The sequence below is a fragment of the Zootoca vivipara genome, chromosome 13, assembly GCF_963506605.1.
Source record: "Zootoca vivipara chromosome 13, rZooViv1.1, whole genome shotgun sequence".
Classification (NCBI taxonomy): domain Eukaryota; kingdom Metazoa; phylum Chordata; class Lepidosauria; order Squamata; family Lacertidae; genus Zootoca; species Zootoca vivipara.
In genome coordinates, this window is record NC_083288.1 from 16051508 (window position 1) to 16075987 (window position 24480).

General features: G+C 44.2%; 1 protein-coding gene across 3 annotated transcripts; it reads left to right on the forward strand.

Annotated features, from left to right (window-relative positions):
- Positions 1-1602: 1602 nt before the first annotated feature.
- On the forward strand, positions 1603-24296 carry BCL2L12 (BCL2 like 12). 3 transcript variants are annotated; one of them, XM_035137067.2, is made up of 7 exons: positions 1604-1767; positions 2723-2952; positions 6752-7128; positions 8681-8845; positions 10883-10989; positions 12837-13088; positions 21956-24296. In XM_035137067.2, exons 2-7 carry the CDS (start codon positions 2798-2800, stop codon positions 22001-22003), a joined length of 1104 nt encoding a protein of 367 aa, XP_034992958.1. In that variant the 5' UTR covers positions 1604-1767; positions 2723-2797; the 3' UTR covers positions 22004-24296. The 3 variants fall into 3 exon arrangements, with proteins under 3 accessions (XP_034992956.1, XP_034992958.1, XP_034992957.1); XM_035137065.2 differs by lacking the exon at positions 21956-24296 and having other exon boundaries at positions 1603-1767; positions 12837-13572; XM_035137066.2 differs by lacking the exon at positions 21956-24296 and having other exon boundaries at positions 1618-1716; positions 12837-13572.
- The last annotated feature ends 184 nt before the right edge of the window (positions 24297-24480 follow it).

A 24480-nucleotide genomic window follows, 5' to 3' on the forward strand; every position in this document is an offset into this window, starting at 1 on the left:
ATAGCAATTCACCCTCTTCAAGAATGGGCACCATGATGGGGAGGAAAAAATTTATTATGGACTCTTATGGGTTATGCTGTTGAAATTTCATGGTTCCTGCTCCTCGAAAGTTACTGTGCAAAATAGCCAAGTCCCCTGACACTCACAGGGTTGCTGTGTGGATAAAATGGGGTGGGGAAGAGGCTGAGCGACGCCTGAGCTCTCTGGAAGAAAAGAAGGATTAATAAATACAAAACATTGCTGTGGAGTGCCTCTAGCACACCCCATTGTTAGACAACCAGCCCACAACCCTCCGATTTCATTTATTGGATCTACGTATATCCCACCTTTTTCTGCAAGTGCTCCCCCTCCACAATCCCCACAACAAGCCTGTGAGTAGGTTAGGCGGAGAGATGGTGATCGGCTCAGGGTCAACCCAGTGAACTTCATGGCTGAGCCCTGGTCTTCCAGGTCCAGCACTTTACCCACTACACCACACTGCCTTTAATTCATTAAAAACCAAAACTCTTCTCTCCAGTTCAATTCTGTCTTTCACACTCAGCTAATGGTGCAAAAAGTCTTCTAGAAGCTTTTATTATTTTTATTACATTCCTTTCTCTTTCTAAGCCCTCAGTGAGCAACATCAGATTTTATCTTATTGCCAGTTGTTCTATGCACAGAATTGGAAAGATGAAGAAGTTCCCACCAAAGAAGAATGGAGAAGCAAAATGACGGGTTGTGCTGAATCAGCAAAGCTAACAGCTAAAATAGGAGAACTTAATGATGTTTTATGGAAGAATGGAAGCCTTTTTCGGACTATTTAAAGAAAGAAATATTATAATATGATGAATTCGCGAGAGGGATTTGAGCTATGAGCAACAGAAATAATGAGAGATTATTGTATTATGGTTGTATGTTGTGATATAAAAAAAGTGAAGATAGGGTGTGTGAGATAGAATTTAAAAAACGGTAAAAGGGATGGGAAGTCGATAATACAAAATAAAAAAATGTATTGTTTATTGAAATTCTATGTAAAGTTTGTGGAAATTTAATAAAACTGTATCACTGCCGGTCGTTCTAAATGCCAGTGTTTCTTCGATTGAAATGGATGAGAAGTCACAATCGGCAGACAAATTACGTCATTTTCTCAAGGCCACCCAGTGATTTTTTTATTATTTTCTTTTCGTCCTTTTGGACTTCGCAGGGCATTGATATCTGGATACCCAGCCAGCTCAGCCCCATGGGTTTTATATTCTGATTTTGTTCTGTGAGCCGCTCTGAGACCGTCGGGTATAGGGTGGTATATAAATTCAATAAACAAACAAACAAACAAACAAACATACATACATACATACATACATACATACATACATACATACATACAAACTCCTCCCCGGCCCCGCCCTCTCCTCCAAGCGCAAAGGACACCCTCCGCTTTCGCGCATTCCTTTTTTCGCGCACAATTCATTCTGTTGATTCCGGCTTCGATTTCAGAACGTTACACGTCATCGCATCGCCCAGCAGGGGTTAAATCCCATGGATTTAAATCCTCGAAGCCACGCCCCCGACAACTGTCCCGGCGGCCGCTATCGACGAAAGCGGGACCGAAACTGAATTTAAGGTGGCGAAGGCGCCTGCGCAAATCTTTCCTGCTGCAGAAGCGGCTAGGAAGTTTGCTGGAGGAGCATCAAACTTTTCTCCGGCTTTTGCCGGGCTTTCTCCCTTCTGTTCTTCCAGGTGCGGACCAAGGGAGCCTCCGGGAGAGAGACGCGACCGTGGGATTCTAAGGTAGCGGGGGAGTCTCCCATACGCAGCCCCCAATTTCTGGGGGAGATGTGATGGGGGAAAGTGATGGGAGAATTGGGATAGGCAGAGAGGGTGGGAGCACACACACAGAGTAATTCAGGCTTACTTACGAGTAGACATTTCTAGGAATGTACTGCCAGACTGGGAAAAAAAACCGGGGTATCTGGTGGTAAGGGGGCAGAGGCGGTGGGCTGGTGTTTGTGTGGGGCATAGGAGCCAATTCCTAGGGGCTGCCCCCCCCATTAAATATTTCAGGGGTCCGGGGCTGTGTGCGTGCCAAGTCTTGCAACCTGCCCCACCCTCGATATTTTATTCAAGTTGGCACCCCTGGTGTGTTTGGGGGCGGGGAATGGCTGGTGCTTCTATGGATTGGACAGAAATAATATTGTTGGTTTATTTTGATTCATTTCATAAAAATGATATGCCGCTTGAGTGTAAAAATCCCCAAGAAACTGGTTGAAGTTAGCAAGGGCAGAAATTGCAACCTGGCTTTAAAGAAAGTGTTAGGTGAAGGAGGAGGAAGAAGAACACCTGTTTTTGCAGGAGTAAGGTACTTTCCCACAGGATGTACCAACAACCCGAACGCTTGTTTACCCTGCTTGGCTTACTTAGCTTGAAACGTCTGGAGTTATTTTGTGCTGTGCGGCGGCATGATTTGGGTCTGGATTGTATGGGTTAAATCCGCGAGGGGCTGGCTGGTGAATAGGATCGCCTTGTGTTTGAGCAGGCAGCTGAACTGGACGGCCTCTGAAATAAATCCTGTGATTCCAGTGGGGATAGAAGAATGTGAACGAAAGGTCCTTGGTGTATATACAAAGGGCATGTGTTGGGGAGGAGGGGAGGTATGGCAATCAATAATATGAACGAAAAGGAGCAGGATAGAAGGGGTGGTGAGAAAAAGGGAGGGAAGGCTAATGCGGTGTTCTTCTTCTTCCAGGGCTGCTGGTAGGTGTGAGGGGAAACTTGTCTCCTCTCTTTGAACGCCAGCCCGTCTTTGCAGCGCTATAGACCCATGGCAGGGAGCCCGCTGCCGCCAAAAAGGCAGGTGGAAGAAGAGACCCGGAGGGTGCTGGAAGCATTCCTGCAAAGGGCGCTAAGAAATGGAGAGGCAGAGTCCCTCGGTCACGTGGGCGGGAGTTATCATGATCCCACAACTTACATGCACAGGTAAAGGAGTCTTTGGAGGAGTGATGTTGTGGTTCAGCTGGGAGGAAAAGAAATGCGGAAAATTCAGGGGCGAGTCCAGGCAGAGGTTCTGGGTTTCCTGGAAAAGGGGACAAGATCTTCTGTTGTGTCCAAGAATCAAGTAAATCAGAAACACTTTTTTTTTCTAAAAGAAGTCGCAGCCATAGCAACATGGATCACACACCCCAAGACTTAGCAATTCCCCATAGTTACTTCCCATCTCGTTTTATGCACCAACTCACTTCAGTTGAATGTTACTCCCAGCTGTCTTAAAACAAGGCTTAAAAGAAAACTCCATAGTAAACCACCATATCTTCCGGTGTCAGATTCTGATTGGGATCTGGGCTGCATTCCTGGGAGAAACAATTATACTGTATTTAATTCTCCTGGGCGGAGGAGATCTGGGAAGAAAGTTGTGGTTCTCAATCTGGGAGGTAAGAACAGGGGGAGCTAGACTAAAACATGATATATCACCTTCAAAAGCTCTTCTTTGGGTCACCTTTGAGGTAAGGCAGGTGGTGTTTTGATGTCAGGGCTGGCCCGGGACTGTTTGTTCTTTAGCAAAATGCCCTGGCCTAACCCTGGCTTCAAGACACCACTTAGCCTCAGGTATTTAATAAACATCATGCCCCACCCCAAAATACCATAGGTATGAAAAGATTTTGCAACTTTATCAAGAAAAGTCTATGGCAAATGGACTATACAATAATGACCAAACCATTTTATGTGGCTTCGCAACACTGAAATTCAGACAAAATTCAGACGCTGTGTATAATAGCACACCAATGTAGTCGGCCCCAAACCTTGATATCTTGATTATGAAGACTGTTTACAATGCAGGTGTTTCATGTTCCGGTTTACAAAATCTTCTGTGGCATTTGGCTGGAAAAGGGCTTCTCCTTGTGTGTGGGCTAAGAGAGCAAATTAATATAATATTATGCTGATGCAGACTTTCGTAGTTTTAGGCTGTTCTGCAGTACAGTGACTCTCAGCTTTCACCTTTTGTCCGAAAGATCCCATGCTGTGTATCTTTTTGACTAGAGTGGAAACATTTTTCTGTCTGAGGAAAATGGCAAGATGGTGGTGAACCCGCCCAATCCAAGTGCAGATAATAGTGGACTCGACAGTTGAAACTTACTTCATTGGTGATGGGATAGCATTCCTTTGCTGTATCTGAGGGGTAGCAGGCTAATTCAGGGACTGAGGGGCAGCTCATGTAATGCACACACTTCTCTCTTTCAACATTTAGCTCCTACTCTCTGCTCATCAAATTGTGCCGCCAGAGGTGACTGTCTCACTCTGTCTAATGGTAGGGCCAGCCTTGCTTGAAGTAGGACCTTTTCAGTGTTGGCACCCTATCCTTGAAATCCCTATGCTTAAAGAGTCCTCTCTGGTGCCAACTTTGTTCTCTTTACCAAAGGAACACATTTTTATTTGCTAGATAAAACTTCTAGATGCTGTTGATATATGTTTTTATCTTACTGCTATTTATTTTTTTGCATGGAGTGGGTGGCGGGGAAATATTATAACTGCTGCTGCTGCTGCTGCTCTTAGTGCTTAGTGTAGACTTAACTGCTTTAGTTTAGTTGATAGCTATCCTGGAAAACACATGTTGGCGAGGAAATAAATACAGTATATGAAAAAAAGAAAGTACGTACTCTGTTGTTGTTGGTGAGTCAAAGGTCCAAAGCTAGAGTCCTGGATCCACTTACCTTGGAGTAAATCCCAGTGAACAAAGTGGGATTTACTTCTGAGTAGATGTGCTTGTTGTTGTTGTTTAGTCGTGTCCGACTCTTCGTGACCCCATGGACCATAGCACGCCAGGCACTCCTGTCTTCCACTGCCTCCTGCAGTTTGGTCAAACTCATGTTCGTAGCTTCGAGAACACTGTCCAACCATCTCGTCCTCTGTCGTCCCCTTCTCCTTGTGCCCTCCATCTTTCCCAACATCAGGGTCTTTTCCAAGGATTCTTCTCTTCTCATGAGGTGGCCAAAGTATTGGAGCCTCAGCTTCACGATCTGTCCTTCCAGTGAGCACTCAGGGCTGATTTCCTTCAGAATGGATAGGTTTGATCTTCTTGCAGTCCATGGGACTCTCAAGAGTCTCTTCCAGCACCATAATTCAAAAGCATCAATTCTTCGGCGATCAGCCTTCTTTATGGTCCAGCTCTCACTTCCATACATCACTACTTGGGAAAACCATAGCTTTAACTATACGGACCTTTGTAGGCAAGGTGATGTCTCTGCTTTTTAAGATGCTGTCTAGGTTTGTCATTGCTTTTCTCCCAAGAAGCAGGCGTCTTTTAATTTCGTGACTGCTGTCACCATCTGCAGTGATCAAGGAGCCCAAGAAAGTAAAATCTCTCACTGCCTCCATTTCTTCCCCTTCTATTTGCCAGGAGGTGATGGGACCAGTGGCCATGATCTTGGTTTTTTTGATGTTGAGCTTCAGACCATATTTTGCGCTCTCCTCTTTCACCCTCATTAAAAGGTTCTTTAATTCCTCCTCACTTTCTGCCATCAAGGTTGTGTCATCTGCATATCTGAGGTTGTTGATATTTCTTCCGGCAATCTTAATTCCTGCTTGGGATTCATCTAGTCCAGCCTTTCGCATGATGAATTCTGCATATAAGTTGTGCTTAAGATACCACATTTCTCTGTATAATTTTTTAATTTGATTTTAAAAATTATAAACATACAACAAAAAATAGTTCCGAATCCAAATATTGAGATTACTCTGAATCTCCTGACTTCCCCTCATCCCTTCCATGGGTCCCAATGGTATTGTCTACAACTGCATATCAATACTTATCCAAATTTTGAATCCTTCTAAAATATCCATACTTTCCATTACTGTACTTTACAAGTGTGGTTAAAATCCAGCTAATGTTTTAACCTGCTTACATTGGCCTCGTAAATAAATTATAAACTTTTCCCATTCCTTATTAAAGTTTCTCTCTTCTTGATTTCTGAGCTTCCCAGTAAATTTTGCCATTTCGGCATAGTCCATTAACTTGGTTTGCCATTCTTCTCTGGTCAGGGTAATTTCTTCCTTCCATCTCTGGCCTAGTAGCATCCGTGCGGCTGTTGTCGCAAATATAAACAATATTTTCTGGTCCTTTGGTATCTCGGTACCTATAATTCCTAGTAAAAAAGCTTCTGGTTTTTTAACAAAATATTTTAAACATTTTTTTCATTTCATTATATATCATCTCCCATAATTTTTTTTGTTACTTTACATGTCCACCACATATGATAAAAGGTACCTTCTTTTTCCAGCAAATATTTGAACTTGTTCCGTACATTTTTGCTAACTTGACAGGTGTCAGGTGCCACCTATACATCATTTTCATCTAATTTTCTTTCAGTGAACAACATGCCATGAATTTCTGTTCTGTTTTCCACAGCCTCTCCCAACCTGCCATTTGTATACAGTGGTACCTCTGGTTGCGGACGGGATCCATTCCAGAGCTCCAGTCGGATCCTGAAGTTTTTGCAACTGGGGGTGCATGCTCTGTGCATGCGCGCGATGCAGTAGAGCACTTCTGCGCATGCGCGCACGGCGAAACCTGGAAAAATAGTTCCGGGTTTGCTGCATGCGTATCCCGAAGGATACGTAATGAGATGTGCGCGTAAGTAGAGGTACCACTGTATTATGTCCCAAGTCTTTTGCCCATTGTATCATTACAGATTTGTGTACAGTTCATCTTTTGTACACCGCTCCAAGGGCAAATGATAAATTTTAAGATGCCACATTTTCTATCGCTGTTCACTCCCTACAGCTCCCCGACAGAACATTTCCAGGACTGTCCAGCCTGGAGCTTTGTCCATGAGGAAAATAACTGCACCGATGAAAAAAAACGTAGCTTCCGCACCAGCATCAAGCGTCTACTGCAGCGGCGGCCGAGTCCACGAACCCCGCCGGACAACATGCCACCTTCTACGGGTTCCTTAAAGAGGTCCAAGGCAGGAGGGGAGGTTGGGGAAGGGGGCCGCCAGAAGCGGTCCTTCTCCCTCAAGAATATCCTGCGGAAAAAGGGATCTTCCTCGGGGGAGACGACAAGCCCCGGTGGGACTCTCCAGCGCCCCGACTCCCTGCCTGTTGTCAACTGCTACTGTCGGAAACACCCCTCTGAGCAACGGGTGCCCCAAGGGAGTGGTAAGAAAATGCCCCCTCTCTGGCCTTTATTTCTTATCTAGATTTCTTCTTGCTTCAGAGACACAGGTCCTGGCTCCATGGCCTCACCCAGTTGTAAACATTTTTAAAGGGGAGGTGCCTTGGACTTCTTGAAGGAAGGATTGCTTGGGTAAAGTAGTGCTTTCGCTTGCCAAAGTCCATACCGAGCAAAGATTTGATTCTGGGATGTCGAGCCTTCAAGTCCAGAGGTAGTCAGAACGAAGTTGCTTTCACTTTGAAGACAAAAGCTCCCTCTTTATTGCCTATTTGTGGGTAGCGCCATCAAACCTAGTGGAACTTGCTTCGAATGAGTCTTTCATGAATGGAATCTCTATCGCAGGGCTCCTAATTTCCACAGCCGATCCAGCAAGATACCGTGACATTCATGACATCAAAAATTGCAAAGAAATCAAGAGAAATTAACAGGTTCGCAGTCCTCCTATCCCTCTCCCAATAAATATCCCTGGTCAGGGCAACCCAGGCTGAGTTGGTCTCAGAACCAGGCCTGAAACCAGACTGAAATGGATTCAGATAATCAATTTTATCCAACAGCCTCTGAAGCTGAGCGGCCAACCCCCCCTTGAGCACCTTCCCTAAAAAGTGGGTAGGTAGCAGTTGTCATAATCATAATTTTATTATTTGTACCCCACCCATCTGACTGGGTTGCCCCAGTCACTCTGGGCGGTTTCTAGCATATGCAAAAACATCATTAAGCATTAAAAACTTCCCTATAGAAGGCTGCCTTCAGATGGTTTTTGTATAGTTACTTATCTCCTTGACATCTGATGGGAGGGGATTCCACAGGAAGGGTGCCACTGCCGAGAAGGCCCTGTGCCTGGTTCCCTGTAACTTCATTTCTTGCAATTAGGGAACCACCAAAAGGCCTTCGGTGCTGGACCTCAGTGTCCGGATTGAACAATGGGGGTCATACACTTCCAGGCGACGACTAATAGTAGCTACTTGGTTCTGTGGGTGATAATTGACTTGCCTTTCCTTTTCTGCCCGTTGAAGACTCCTGTGCATTTTTTTTTTAATTTTGAAAATCTTTATTAAATTTGAAATCAATATAAAACAAAACAACCATCTAAAATACAAACAAAATCAGTACATAAATATATAATCATACAATTTCAAACCAAACTTATTCCTTCTTCTCCAATGTATCATCAGCTTGTCTTATACTTCTTCCATTCTGTATTCGTATCTTCTTTTATGAGTCGACTTCCCCTTCTCTTCCATCCTGGCTATTAAATTTTTATTTTTATTTATTTATCTTCCTACTGCTTCCATTAACTTTCCTCTTGGGAATACTACAAAATGTAGTACAAAAAGAAGAAGAAGAAGAAGACTCCTGTGCAGCTCAGAAGCTTGCATATCCTTTCACCAACAGAAGTTAGCCTTGTTGCAGATAATCAGCTTTTGCTAGCATGTCACATTACTTATCCTTCGTCGCCTTGCTAACCGGTGGCTCTCTCTGCAGTGCAGAATTTGGCTTTCCTCTGCTCCTGAACAGCTTTATGTTCTTTTGTTGCAGGTGGTGAGGCTGAGGATGCTGAGTTGTATACCTTGGTAGCCCAGAAACTGGACCACTTGGTCAAACAGCAACAGCTGACCAGCCCTTTGGTGGCCAAAAGCTTGCCTTTTCCCACAGATGAAAACAACATACTTCCCACGGGCGGCACGATACCCAGCACTCCAGGTATGGGATTGCCTTCCTTGTGGTTGTAGCCCTTGCCGCCGGGTAATAGGGATTGCATTTTAATCTTTTCTTCCTTCCTGGCCAAATCCATATAAATAAAAATGTAAAGATGACCTTGTGACTAATCTATGCTCTCCGAAAGTGCTTGACCGATCGCTTTGGAAATTTGACACAACGTTGCCACACCGCACACGAGCGTTTTCATATACCCAGATTATATCGATGTCTCACCTGTGACCTTCTTTTTAAGAGAAACCTTCTTCCAAAGTTAGTTGTATTACCATCTGCTGGCTGCCAAAGCAGCCCAGGTGAGGATGTCTCAGCTGCTGCCATTGGCCACAGACTATCTGTGACATCACAATAACATGGCATTGCCCAGCCAGCACAGCTGAGAATGCTGCATCATAAATCTCAGGTCTCAGCTGCTGCCATTGGCTGAAGACTATCTGTGACATCACAAAAAAACCATGGCAACCTACTGAATATAAATGTGTGAGCGTGCAGAGGCTGCTGGGTGTGGCTGTCTGGCGGGCGGGGAGGGCAGGGGCCGAATCCTGTCCCTTCACCCGCTGGGACCCGCCGTGGGAACCGGCAAGGCCCTCCCCAAGATGTGCATGGGATATGCAAAGGGTTGGGGGGGTTGGGGTGGTGAATGTTGTCACGCGGCAGGGGGGGCAGAGAGAGGGGTGTCGTGATGGTGGGGAATGGGGGCGCTGAGTGGTGGATGCCCATGGGCTTGGGGAGGATGAATGGGTCGGGTTGGGGTGGGGGGATTTTCCACAAGGCGCGTGGGTGGGGGAGTTGCTTTCCCATTTAACAGACTGAGCTACAGCAACACGTGGCCGGGAACAGCTAGTATGTCATAAGAATTAGCACCTACAAGCATCCTCTTAGATCAGGCATCCCCAAACTTCAGCCCTCCAGATGTTTTGGACTACAATTCCCATCTTCCCTGACCACTGGTCCTGTTAGCTAGGGATCATGGGAGTTGTAGGCCAAAACCTCTGGAGGGCCGCAGTTTGGGGATGCCTGTCTTAGATTGTGCAGTGCTCCCTGTGTTAGGATGGTGCTGCAACACAGGGCGAGGGGCAGGGAAGTAAGTAACAAGGGGAATCCATCAGGGTTGATTTGATTTTAAGTCAAATCGATTTAAATCACAATTTAAATCACTGGTCAGTAAGACTTGATTGAAATCATTTTTTTACAGAAAGACTCATTCTTGCTGATATAATATTAATACTGTATTTACAACCAGATGAAGGTTTTGTTTTTGGAATAATAATTTTTCAGAGTAGTTTTCACAGTTATATCAAAAATTACTGATTTGTTTATACTATTAGAAATACAAAGACAGGTAATTATGAAATTATTGTTTATATTTGGACAACTTTTCTGCTGTTCTTTATTGGAAGGAGAAAAATAACCATCTCCTGAATAAAAAATTAAACAATTTATTTAACTAAAACAATAACGTTATAGTATATGTATCCATGTTTGTTAACTGATGTGGTTAAACGATTAGAAAAAACTTAGACACGTGTTTTAGCACACATGAAAAACTTAAGGCAAATCCTTATTTCCTGATGAATAGCCTTTGGACTATAATGTAACTTAAGTAAAAAACTATCTTTAGAAAGATTATTCCTGCATGCACACGAAAGCTCATACCAAAATAAAAACTTAGTTGGTCTTTAAGGTGCTACTGAAGGAATTTTTTTATTTTGCTTCCTCCAAAAGCATTTTATTTTAAAAATCTGATTTAAATTAAAAAAATCAATTTAAATAAAAAACATCCAATTTAATTTTTTTAAAAGATTTTATTTTATTTTTATTGTTAAAAAACCATTGATTTTTATCCACCCTGGAATCCATAGTTAAGCCCCACCACTTCAGAGAGAGGCTCCAATGAATAATGATGTTCCAAATACATTATCCAGGCCCAAAGCCATCTTCAGATCCCACTTTCCTCAGAACGATTTTGTTTTGTCACGCCCATGTTGCATCTCTGAATTGGACTGTTTTTTTTCCTGCTCACAGTTATTTCGGAGGAGCTGCCAGGAGACTTGGAGGAGAAACAGAAAGAGCAAATCCTCCGGAAACTGGTTGCCCTTCTGGAAGAGAAGGCCGGAATCATCAATAAGGAGGTATAAGCCAGGCCTGTGACAAAACTGCTGCAGTGTGGAATGTTCCTGTCTGCCGGCCCGGCCCTTTTTCAGGATATGCCGTTCTAGTCTGCTCCTTTGCCTTGCATCCCAGTTTTCTCCCTGCAACTCTAAAGAATTATTCAAAATTTTGTGGCCACTGAACCCTCATTAGGCTTTTTGGGGAACCCCCCCCCCCAGGCTTTTTCCTAATTTTTTTTGTACTTCTACAAATCTTAGGTTTTCCCCAAGCCTGCTGATATCCCCCTCTTATCAGTGGATGGCTACTGAAGGACCAGCACTTAGAGAGGAAGCTTGCTGTTAGTTTATAACAGGAATCCCCAAACTGTGGCCCTCCAGATGTTTAGGCTTACAACTCCCATGATTCCTAGCTAACAGGACCAGTGGTCAGGGAAGATGGGAATTGTAGTCCAAAACATCTGGAGGGCCAAAGTTTGGGGATGCCTGGTTTATAAGGTTCACAAGTGAAGGCCAGTGTTGTCCCTGCTCTCTACTTACCTTTTGTGTACCTTCTTCCAAGCAAACTCACCCCTTGTGTTTTCTCCCCTTCCTCTTCCCATGTTTACTTAGAGGTGTGTTTTGGGCTTACTATTAAGTTAAGTGTGCTTAAGATTGCAGCCTAAGAAACATCCTGTTGTCCTATGTAGCGCTGTGGGTTAAACCACTGAGCCTCTTGGGCTTGCTGATTGGAAGGTCGGCGGTTCGAATCCCTGCGACAGAGTGAGGTCCCATTGCTCTGTCCCAGCTTTTGCCAACCTAGCAGTTCGAAAGCACACCAGTGCAAGTAAATAAATAGGTACCGCTGCGCTCTGGCTTCCGTCACGGTGCTGTGTTGCGCCAGAAGCAGTTTAGTTATGCTGGCCACAAGACCCGGAAAGCTGTCTGTGGACAAACGCCGGGTCCCTCGCAAGGCCTGAAGCGAGATGAGCGCTGCATCCCATAGTCGCCTTCGACTGGACTTCACTGTCCAGGGGTCCTTTACCTTACCTAAGGCGAAGACATTGAAGCTGCAATCTCCTAGCCACACTTACTTGGGAATAAGCCCCACTGAACATCGTAGCCACAGACTTCTGAGTAGGCACAGATCAAATTGCTCTGCACATGCCTTTTGCATCTCTGTTTTTATACGCCCCAGTCTGCATTTGCAAAGCTCCTCTTCCTCATGTTGGTGAGCTAAACTTTTATTTACCTGTTTAGCAAAGGAGCTGTGTTGTTGCAAGGGACAATTTTGTCAATGTCCCTTCTTAGAATGTGCTACCCAGAACTGATAGCCAGCAGCATTGTCTTCTCCTGTTCCTTCTGTCTGTCATAGGCACAGCTGCCCTGACTACATTGATTCATAAGAAAACAGGGCAGGCCATGGGTGTAGCCAAAGGTGGGGTAGGGGGGCAGCTGCCCCCCCCAATCAATACAAATCAATATAAATCTGAGGTTCTGTCCCTCCTAACAAAAGCCTGCTCATCCCCAATAAAAATCCTGGCTACGCCCATGGGCCAGGCTAGTTCTTCCTTTTCCACCCAAGGGATTTGCAAAAACTGTTTGGGTCTGGAAATAGCTCATATGTCCCTCCTTGTAACTCTGTAAGGAAAACCACCTCCCACTTTATTTGGCTTTACAGTGGGTGAGCATCTCGCAAGTAGCACACGAAATTTTGAAAAGTAGCAAAAATGCAAATCGGCCCTAATGCGGGCCTGTGCACCTTATCTAAGCACCTTATCGGTGCTCAATGAATGCTTAGCAGCGTCTTTCTGATTGGAATTCGCAGCTGTCCTTCAGATGAGTCACCCAGACAACTCTTAATGGTTCTTCCCCCTTTCTGTGATTGGCAGATTGAGGCCGACCCATTGCTACGCAACACCTTATCCCGCTTGTCCTACCGCAGCTTCTCTCGCATGGCCGAGGCCTTCACCTCACGTGCCCCTCCTGGTCTCCCCAGCCCCCAGCTGGCTAAGCTGGCGCTCACCATGGAGCTCACGCGAAAAGTGGCTGGTATCAACAGCCATGCAGTGCACACCCTCATGGGCTACAGTCTCCAGTATATGGACATGTTCGTGCCCTGGCTACAGCAGCAAGGTGGCTGGGTAAGTGTCATAGCATATGTGGCTATGGATTCTACTTGGGCTGGGCTGAGCCCCAGTTGATAGTGCATTAAAAAGTAGCAAACATTTAAAAAAACAGTCCAAATGCTGCCCATGAGGCAACTTGAATCAAGACTGACATGGGGTTCTGGAAGAATGCTTGGCTATGATCTCACGATGGGTGGCAAGACGTAGCTTTCTCTCACAAAAAAGACTCACTTTGTAGCTTAGCCTTTTCCCTCTTTATCCTTCGGTTCTACATCTGTAAAATGGGACTAAGTGATCTACTGAACAGGAGTATCACAAGTGTCCAGCATAATAATTATAATTATTTATTGAATTTATATACCACCCTATACCCGGAGGTCTCAGGGCGGTTCACAGAATAAAATCAAGAAATAAAACCACAAAATCCATGAATGAATGAATTTATTAATACGGTCGCAGACCAGCATCAACACATACAATAATACAGATCAGCACAAAGCATAACAAAATGCAAAAGGCAGTGTGAAAATAACGAGGATTTAAATACAAAAATTAAAATCACTTCTTAACGGACTCCCTGTAGTTGACATTTAGGGGTTGGGTCATTATGGGATATCACTTGCTTCCTGCGATTGATTGCGGAAAAGCAAAATTTAGCTACATTTAATGTAGTCTTGGAATTCTTGTCCTCTAGCAGTAGTTTTAGACTATGATGATCAGATTCTTTCATGGACTTTTGCAAGACAGGTGTAATAAAAGTCAAACGTATATCGTCATACAAACGACAGCGTAAAAGTACATGTGAGGCAGTTTCTACTTCCATAGAGCCGCAAGGGCAGACCCGTGCAGTATATGGTTTACCCTCAAATCTGCCCTGTAGTAAGGCAGAAGGGAGAACATTGAATCTGACAAGGGTAAAAGATCGTCTGTATTTGGGGATCTGAATTTCAGACAGATAGCTTGCTGGGGCGAAACCTCTCCCATGGTCCCTTATTACAGAATATTTAGTCATTTCACTCATGTGGCATTGTAATTCTACGTCCCAGATTCGCTGGCGAATTAAAGTCCTGGCTCTCTCGTATCCTGCCGCAATTAAGATTTGCGGGGAGAGTCCCAGGCTTCTTATCTTTTCAAACAGGGAGGCTTTCCAGGTAGAGTGGTAGGAGTCTAACAATGTTAAATGTGCCAACCCGGCCGGGAAGAAGATAAGTTTTAGCCAGAAATGGATCTTTGCTATCCACAGCCGTGCATTGATGGATAATTGTCCGACTTCCAGTCGGACAGCTATATTGGCTACACAGGGGGGGATCCCCAATAGACAGCGATAAAATTTGGTTTGGAATGCCTCGACCGGCGCGAGATTTTTAAAAGTGCAAACCTGGGAACCATAGGTAAGTTGAGGGAGTATTTTTGTGACAAAGACTTGGGAGGCTGCTGGAACATATTGACCCCCTTTCCCATAGAAGAATCTTGTTAGGGCTTTGGTGGTCCTTCCTGCGTTGGCAATGGCATTTTTCATCTGATGATGCCATGAGCCCCTTTCCTGAAACATTATACCCAGATATTTATAGGTTTCCACCTGATCAATGGGTTGGCTATCAATTCTCCATTTGTGTTTCCTTCTTTTTTTTGAAAACACCATGATTTTAGATTTGCTGTAATTTATTGTAAGTTGTTCAGTTTTACAATAGTTAGCAAGGGATCTCAGGAGTTTCCTTAAACCAACGCAGGAAAAGGAAAGTAGAACTGCGTCGTCCGCATATAAGAGTACTGGAAGGGGGATACCTGCCAATTTGGGGGGGTGGGCATTTTCCATCAACATATTTTCTGCTAGAGAGTTTATGTAAAAATTAAATAAAATTGGTGCAAGGACGCACCCCTGTTTTACCCCATGGTGGGTTTGGATTTCTTTGGTTAGGTGGCCCAAACGGTCGCACCTTACCCTGACCCTGGTGTTTTCATATAACCCACGAATAAGACACAATAAGCGTTTATCAATGTTTGTGGCGCCAAGCTTTTCCCAGAGTCTGTCCCTAGGAATTAGATCAAAGGCGGATTTGAAATCTATAAAAGCTGTATAAAGGGACCCCCCTTTTCTAGAGTATTTGTCCGCCAGATGTTGGAGGATCAATGCCTGGTCTATAGTTGACCTCTTAGTTCTAAAACCAGCTTGGACTTCTGCTAGAATATGCTCTCGTTCCATCCACTCCACTAATTTAACACGTAGATGGGCGGCATACAGTTTACTGATAATACTTAGTAAACTGATTGGTCTGTAATTTGCAGGCTCGGTTCTGTTCCCTTTCTTGAATATTGGAATGATAATTGCTAAACCCCAGTCCTCGGGGATAAGAGCCGCTTCATTTATGCTGGTAAACACGGCAGCTAGCACAGGGGCCCACCATTCAACATTTGCCTTAAGTATTTCTGGTGTGATATTGTCCGCACCCGGAGCTTTCCCAGATTTAAGAGAATGGATAAGGCTAGTAATTTCATTGATGGTTACAGGGGGCCATTCAGTGCCGGTATCAATCGGGGCAAGATGGAGGGCCGGGGCCAACTGGTTTGAAGAGTATAGTGAGTGGAAGTGTGCCTCCCATACTCCAGCGGGGATAGAGTATTCGATTTCAGTCGGGGAGTCTTTCCAGTTTTTTGCAATTATCTTCCAGAATGTGGCAGAATCTTTCCTTTTTGAGGCCTCTATTAGGCACAGCCACTCCTCCCTTTGAGCCTGGAGCTTTTTCTTATTGATCAGAGCTTTGTAGCTACGTTTTAACTCAAACCAATCTGACGGGAGCGCAGACAAGTCTGCTGATCTGTAGTTCCTGTATTTAGCCAGCAGGAGACGTTTCATAGTAATACATTCTTGGTCAAACCAGGGTTTGGATTTATTGCAGGGCAGAGATTGGCATGGCGTTTTCTTTTCGTGGGTCAGATATGGTTGTAGGGACAAAATTAGATCGCGAAACATGTCTAATCTGTCCCCTGGAGATGGAGAATTAACAAGGTTATCTTTCCTAACAAGAAATGCATCCGAGTGAAGTTTTTCCGCTATCTCATCACTTAGTTTGGTAGACCATTTGATACGCGAGTATCTTAGCTCCATATTTGCGGAATTTGGGGCAGCAGGTTTTTCAGGACAGAATAAATCTTCACTCACGTCCAAAAATAAGCAGAGTGGTAAATGGTCACTGTCGACCCTCTCCACCACTTTACATTCTCGGGCTCTATTCAGAAGGTTGAATGACACCAAGACATAGTCGATGGTGGAAGCTCCTGCATTCGATATGAAGGTAAATTCCCCACCGCGATCACTATTGACACGCCCATTTAATATAATCAAATCCAATTTGTTGGAGAAGCGTAATAGGCATAGCCCTGCGTAATTGCAGCTCTTGTCTTTTGAGAGCCTGGGGGGGATAAGATGGAGTTTTTCAGGAGAGGGAGGTTGATCGTGAAATTTGGCATATAATGCTTCGTCTGATTGACCAATTCTGGCATTTAGATCCCCAGCCAACAGCACTGCCGCTGCAGGGGTTTGGTTCATTAGCCCATCAACATATGATTCTAGGCTGAGCCAGATGTTTTTGATAAGCTGCTTGTTTCTTTGGGGGGGCACATATATATTGATCAACAAGAGGGTGCAATATCTGCATTTCATTATTAGCGCCATGGCCACGCTGTTCAATGACTCCAGTTTGGTAAAGGATGCTCTCAGCCTTGTGGATATTAGAATGCCTAGCCCACCCTTAGCTCGCCCCCCCTTGTTACTTGGAGAGCCTGCGAGTGAAAATGTAGCAAAGCCATTTACATCTAAATCCCCAATTAGCCATGTCTCTTGCAAGAAGACTATGTCATAATCTTGAATGAAATTAACAAATGATTGGTTAGTCGCCTTATTATGCCAGCCAGCGATGTTCCATGATAGAAATTTGAGGTCGGCTTTACTACGGACGGGTCTTTGTCAATTTTTAGCTAGGGTATTTTTAGGGATTGTCATTTTTTGTAACGGTCGTTCATCATCTTTGTGTAACTGGCAGTCCAGACACTCTATGATCTCCGTAGATGGATGCAGTGTACTCACATTTGTGGACACTGGGCCTTTGCTATACATAGCTTCCTTCTGCAGATATTCTATTGGGGCCTGAGTTTGGCCTATTTCCGATTCATCTAGGTATCTCATTTTAACCCAAAAGTCTGAGGCGGTCACCTCACAGGTATTTTTCGGTAAGGGGGAGACTGGGGTAGTCTCCTTGGAGGGTGAAGCACTCTTTCTTGGCATGAGGTTAATCTCAGCTTTAGTTTGTAGAGAACGTATTTGAGGGGCCGCTAGATTTGAATCTTTTATAGGGTTCAATTTGGGAGAGGTCGTGGTCTTTTTTTGGTCCCCCTTAATAATTCCATTTTCTGTACTCCTCCCAGACAGCTTATCTCTTAGTTTATCTAGTCTTCTCAAAATATCAGTTTGTATTGATGATGGGAATGTCCAGAATTGGCTAATTAGGGTTTTTTCTTCCATAGAGAAGAAATCCTCATCTTGACTCATAAGGCATTGTGAGTTTTGATATTCAGTCCAGGCTTTTGAGGGTTGTTTCTCCTTTCTACGATTTGCCTGTTTAGCTCTCACTAGGGGGATCAGAGGTGCCTTGTTTTCAAAAAACCTAAGTATTGTTATCCGCGCCTTTGAGAATGCAGATCTTGAGCTGTAAATGAACTTGGCCAGGTCTTGGTTTCTAAAGGTGATCAATGCCCTCACTGTGTAACCATCATAATGTAGATATTCCACCGAGGTGATATCATTAGGTTTAACGGATCCTGGCAGAATGTCATTTAAGATAGCCAGAGTGTTCATTATTCGATAATTCTCTGTAAGGAAGCCTTTTGGTTTCGGGAAGTTCGTAAGTACCAGCTTTTGCGGATTTAAGATCAGATTCCAGCCTCTTTTCTGGGTAGAGACTTGCAAGGTTTGAGGAGAGATATCATCTCCGCAAAACACCTCATCTTCCCCACTGCTCGAATTACTAAATGCTTTGTTGCCTTTATAGATAGGGGCCTCTGCTTCCCCAGCATCAGGTTTAATGAATGGTTTGTTATCTGGGGTCTGGCTTGATATTCCTGTCTTCACACTTGGTTCTGAGCTCAGCCTTGGCAAGTCCTCCTTGGCCGAGTGCTGTATGACTATCTTTGTTTCTCCCTTTTTGCTCTTCTTTTTGCTGCCCCGTGAAGCTGATTTATTTGGGGCTGAGGGGAGAAGTTTAAACAGTTTCTGCCAGTATATATTTCGATTTCTACGGGTGGATTTGGCTTTCCTTGTTGTTTTAATATTTTTACTTTTCTTCACTTTCCCCTTTGAGCTATGTCTCTGCAAGTTCTTATTTATTATTGGGTTATTTGTCCCCACTGACTCAGCTATTTTGTGCTCTTCAGGCGTGTCATTTAATTTTATCTCTTTTGAATGAAGGGTAAAATTTTCTGTTAGGGTCAGCAGTAGGCCGTTTGTTATTGCTAGGTAGTTCTTTATGTTGGCTAAATCTGTACTTATTACAAGGAGATGGTCCAAAGGGAAGCTAGCACTCAGTTCTGTTTGTGAGTGTTTGGAAATAAGTATCTCTAACAGTTCTTCCGTGGGCTGCTGTTCCTTAGTGATAAAAATATTTCCCTCCTGAGATTCCTCAGCTAAAGCAAGTTCTTGCGCTAGGCTGCACGGGGGCTTAATATTTCCAATGTCTTGGTAAGTCTCTTTAGAATAAGTTGACCAATCAAGTACTGTGAGGGAGGGGGGGATGACTTCATCAGGGATTAACTTTTCTTGTGTGCTCTTGCACTCCTCCATCTTAGGGAAATAATTTATAATTTTACTTTGCCTTTTACCAGAGCTCAGAGGGCTGGTTGCCAAATCTGGCAGAATGCCCAACTCCTTATATGTCCTTCTGGTAAAAACCATGGTGAGAAATTTCTTGTGAAAATATCTTGCAGGTGTATCTGCCTTCAACTCTCTACAGCTGCCCCCAAAGTGTTTATCAGCAGGTTCAATATATTTATTTGTTTTAGATTCTCTACTTTTAAATTAAATCAAATCATGGGATTTGGCCTGAGGCCTATGACTTTTACCTCAGTCTTGCAACCCGCACTGCTTAACAAATATTGAGAACCTTGGTAGAGTATAATAGTAGCACAATACTGCCAAAGCAAGACCGTAATAAACAATTAAAAACTATTAAAATTTAAGTTGCCTTATTTAGGCAATTATGGGTACAACTGTATAAAAATAGTAGTGAAATTTGGCTATAGGGCATGAACAGCTATAGTAACCTTCTAACTCGCACCCAAACTCAGTCTTTGACAATCATCACCCCTGCCCTAGGACTTTAAATCAATTTGGATATACTATAATGGGGCTAGGGTAAAGCCCCTACTAATAGTCCCCCAAAGGTTTATAAGCTAAAGTTGGAAGGAGTTTCACTGAAGGAAGGACATACAAGAGCCCCAGAAGGGAAACAATCTGTAGGCTTGTTCACTGGTTCCTTCCGTAAACAGACTTTCAGGGGCCTGCCACGTGAGCCAGGACACAATACGATAGCTTGTTGGGGATTTGTTCCCAAGCCACCAGAAGTTCTTATCCAATTCACTATTTATAATTATTATATAATTATATAATTAAATTAAATTGATTTTGTCTTCTTGTAAAACCCAGGATACCTTCGCCAGAAATATCACTAAAAAGTTTAAATGCTGGTCTCCTCACAACCGTTTGTTAAAGTAAAAAGTCTTTCAAGCTACTTGACTAATTCCTTCCTCTTCGGCTGCAAAGCGAAAAGCTGCCTCCAGCTAGTTCTCACTGCTTCTCAGCATTTGCTGGGCAAGGACTATCAGCCTCAGGAGGGAGGAGGGAAGGCAGGGGGCCTCCGTTCAGTTAGCTGGTCTCGTCAAGGCAGTTTGTTGCAATTTTGTTCGTAATGCAGAGTACTGCCTTCAGACAGTTCACACCGCACAGCCGCGCCGCACTCACTAGATATGGAACGGGAGGCTAGCATCAGGGGGGTGATGGTGAGCGACGGCTCAGGTCAGGTCCAAGAGCCTGCCGGATTCCTCTGTCTTTCTCTACGTTCAGCAAGCCCTCTCCGACCAGCCCTTCCCTCTGGAAGCCCTGGTGAGCTGGAGCTGGGTGCCTATGGATCAGGGCTCATCTCTTAATTGCACAAACGTGTCTCCTCTTACCCCTTCTTCAGGCACCGTTGGCCAGCTTTGTAGTTTGCAGTCCTGCTCCAATCCGACAATGGCGTTTCTCCCCTCTCCCCTCTCTGGCAGCTTTGACCAGGGCTGATACGGAGATATGAGCAGGCAGGAGTGGGCTGAAGCAGGCTGAAGCAGAGCCAAAGCTCACAGAGCAGGCAGGAGTTCTAAAAGTTCTAAAGGTGCTTCAGAGTCTTTAAAATGCTTTAAAATGCTTTCCGTTTGATAAAATTGGCATCCAGGGGGCAATTAAGATAAAATTAAGATAAAAGTTTAAAAGAAGGTAAAAGAAAATAAAAGGGATCAGAGGAGCACCGATAAGCGTGTCCTACCTCTCCGCCATCTTGGATCCTGTTCAAAAATCCATAATCAAAATAAAAACAACAACCCACTAACACCCCCCCCCCAATTTTAAAGGGTATAGGATGTCAATCTGATCCACCAAAGGCCTGGTTAAAAAGGAACACTTTTACCTGGCACCTAAATGTGTATCATAAAGGCGCCAGGTAAACTTTCCTAGGGAGAGCATTCCACAGACAGGGAGCCACTGCAGAGAAGGCTGGTTCTCTTGTTGCCATCCTCTGGACCTCTGGAGGAGGAGGCACACGAAGGAGGGCCTCAGAAGATGATCTCAGGGTTTGAGAGCCTGCAAAGCACAATGGCCTGAGTGCGAGTTGAACCCCCACTTACCTGGAAATAAGCCCCACTGAACTGAACAGGAATTACTTCTAAGTAGACATGGTTAGCATTGTGACTGTTCGTCGATCCAGCTGCAAGTAAGATCAGTTACAGTACTTTGGATAGCTCCAACAGGCAACCTCTTCCAACAAAGCCTGGAGCATAACCAAGGCTTTCAATTCCTCTAGATCAGGTGCTCTTGCAATGTTCTGAACTACAGTTCCCATCAACCCCAGCAAGCATGGCCAGAATTGATGGGAGTTGTAGCTCAGCAACATCTAGGAGAGCCAATGGCTGCCTGTTTCTCCTTGGCTTTGCCCCCCAATTGGAGAGCCTTAAATCTGTAGTCATTTGGCCTGGAACCTATAGCTCTGTTGCCTCTCAGTCAGCTTTTGCCTTATACACTGCCTGTGCTGGAGGGCAGGTACTAAGGGACACTATATAAAAGGGTCCAGTTCTGGCTCAGGGGTGCTGTCTCTGGGGGTCCCAGTTTGGAGGTGTGAGGTGCTCCTGGCTGAGAAGTGTGATGGTTAGGTCTGGGCCATATGGTGATAGACCGTTGAACACCGGTTTTAAATCCACATCTTGATCACCGGTTCGAAATTTTTGCCCAGGTGATGAACTGCTTGAGGCCAGAGGAGTGTTTGTCCATTGCTCTGCCGGCTCAGCTCTTGCCTGCCTCCTCCAGGCGACAGCAAGCTATAGAGCAGCCGCAGACTGGGAAATTCCCTCTGGTCACGATGCGGCTTGCTCAGCTGAGGCACAGAAAGGCTGAGGCCAGGTGATGTGGGAGGAAGCAGCAGCTGAGATGCATTCCAGACATTGCAATATATTAGGATATCACCTATTTATTTAGCTACTGATATATCATGATGCTGAAAACCAGATATCACACAGCCCTAGTAAAAAGATGCAAAATGCATTATAGGTGCTGTGGAAACAACTGATAATTTTTCTTTCTTTCTCTGTAGCAAAGCATTGTGGCCCAGGAAGAGATATTTGATCTGCAGCTTGACTAGCCATTCTCCAGTACTGTGAGCCAATGCCACTGCTCTTAAAACTGTGATGAAGGAGAGAATATGCTCTTGAGACTTGCCTGGGCAAAGCTGACTAAATGGGTGGGTTTGTTTTTTTTCAAAGTCTCCCAGGAAAGTCCCATCTTCTCTCTCCGGCAAGGTAAATGCCACTCAAGGAAAGTTATGTCCTTGCAGCAATGATCAGAAGGTGACTTTTCAGCTAGCCCGGGGATCTAGAAATCTACACTAATAAATCCCAAACTTCTGGGCTTGGAATAAATGGCAGAAATTGATTTTATTTTTATTTTTTGTGTTAATTGTTGCTGATCTGTTCCTGCGGGATTTGGAGTCCTGTTTTTAAAACTTGGCAAAGGAAAATAAGAGTCAGAGAAAAGTAAGTTGAAAAGTAAGTGGTAGGGAACACAGGCTATAATGCATTGGAGGTGAGGTTGGTGGAGATTCAAGGGTGGGGCCTTATCATTGGTGACTCCTTATCTTTGAAATTGCTTTCTAATGGAAGTTTACCTGGTTCTGACTCTTATCTTTTCAGCACCAGGTGAAAGCATTTTTTTTAAAAAGAAGGCTATTTAAATACTGTTTTTGTTCTGGTTTTGATATTTAATGTTACTGTTCTGCCATTTTGTAATTATTTATTGTATTGGGGGGAGGATTGCTTGTTTTTTTAATTTTCTTGATTTGTGAGCTCCTCTGGGGGTTGAAGAGTAGGATATACAAAACTAATAAATCCTACCGTATGCAAAAGTTTCTTGCAGATCAGTTCATATGAAAACTCAATGGCATCATCTTCCAAGACTGAGTTGCAAGGCTCTGAGAATAATGTAACCCTCAAACTCAGGGATTTGAGTATGTTTACATGGAGTACCAGTAGCTTAACAAGTATTTCAATGACTGAGAAACTCTATTTTTTTAAATAAAACTTTTCAATGAAAATACATATTTCAATATCAATTACTTTTGGTTGGTGTCTGCGTGTTCCCTTTTGTCCCGTCAACCTTCTGCCATACCCATCTCTTTAAATAATCTGTTGCAGGTAGCATCCTGAATATGAACATCTACTGAGGGGGTGTCTCCCCCCCCACTACTCCTGCAGCAAAACCCTTCATGGAAGCCCCTGCCTGCGTAACTCTGGCAGCGATCCTATACCCACTAATTCACTAGGATTTCCGAGTAAATATGTAAATTTGAGCTATCAAAAAGGGACCACGTATAGCTTGTCTGTTTATTACATTTTACATGCCACCTTTCACTCAAGGAGCTCAAAGTGACCTACATCCTTTCCCCCCTCCCAATATTATCATCACATCAACCCTGTGAGGTTTGACTGAGGCAGTTGGGGACTGGCCCAAGGTCACCCAGTGAAGTTCATGTCCGAGAGGGGATTTGAACCCTACTCTCCCATATCACTCACTACACAATACTGTTTATGTTGATTAAACCCCATCCCATGCTAAATCCTCTGTTAATATAGATTGTGTATGGTGTGTATATATATGAGAACACACAAAGGGGGAGGGGGACTGGACAAGATAGCTTACAGTAGAGGTGTTCCCAGGGAGAGAGCAGTTAGCTGCTGCATCAAAGTGATAGCTATTCTAAGAGGACCCATGTTTTTGAGCTGGGAACCAAACTACTTAAAATAAATCCAAGTTTTTGTTTTGTTGTGTTCTATAAAACCAATTTGAGCCCTGAATCAATGGTGTGATGTTCTTACGGGCAACGTGGCTAAAACGTTCTGAGGCCTGGAAGAACGAACTGTGTCCCTGGCGCAGGATATGCATGGCAGGAGTTCTAGGTAGCTTCTGGGTTAGATTCCTGCAATATGTTACATGTTATGTTACATGTGGGGCTACTTCTGAAGTCACTTTGGAAGCTGGAACAGATTGCTTGCTGGGGCAAGATGATTTGAGCATACAAGGCCGATCCTTGCATGCATGATGCTTTTAGGGTGGCCTTTGGATAAGGGATTGGGCAATGTCTCAAGTCTTTAAAGGTTCCTGCACACTTTGTTCGTGGTCTCTCACGAGGTGGGCGGGATCTAGTTGCAACAGAAAAATAAAGATCTGCTTTGCTTTCACTGGATCCTAACGTCTCGTTTACATCAGGGAGGTGGGCAGCAAAAGCCAACCCATAATTTTTCTGACAGGTTGCCTTGGGCAAGATAAAGTGAAGTGACTAACACATTTTAATAATAATAATTAATAATAATAATAGTTGTTGCAGTAGTCTCTAGAGACAGGCGTACGCCAAGCAAAAATAATAATAAACAGTGATCTGTGAACCAGTGTGAGGTGATGGCAAGAACGAACTCTTCCCTAGTCAAAACCTTCCCTCTCCCACGTTTCGGACTACAACTCCCATCAGCCCCAGCGCGGCCGCCGGGAAGGCTGGCGTGAAGGGTCCCATAGGGAGAAATGAGCTGAAGGACCATAGATTTCAGCTAGAGCGGCGTTCCCCCCCCC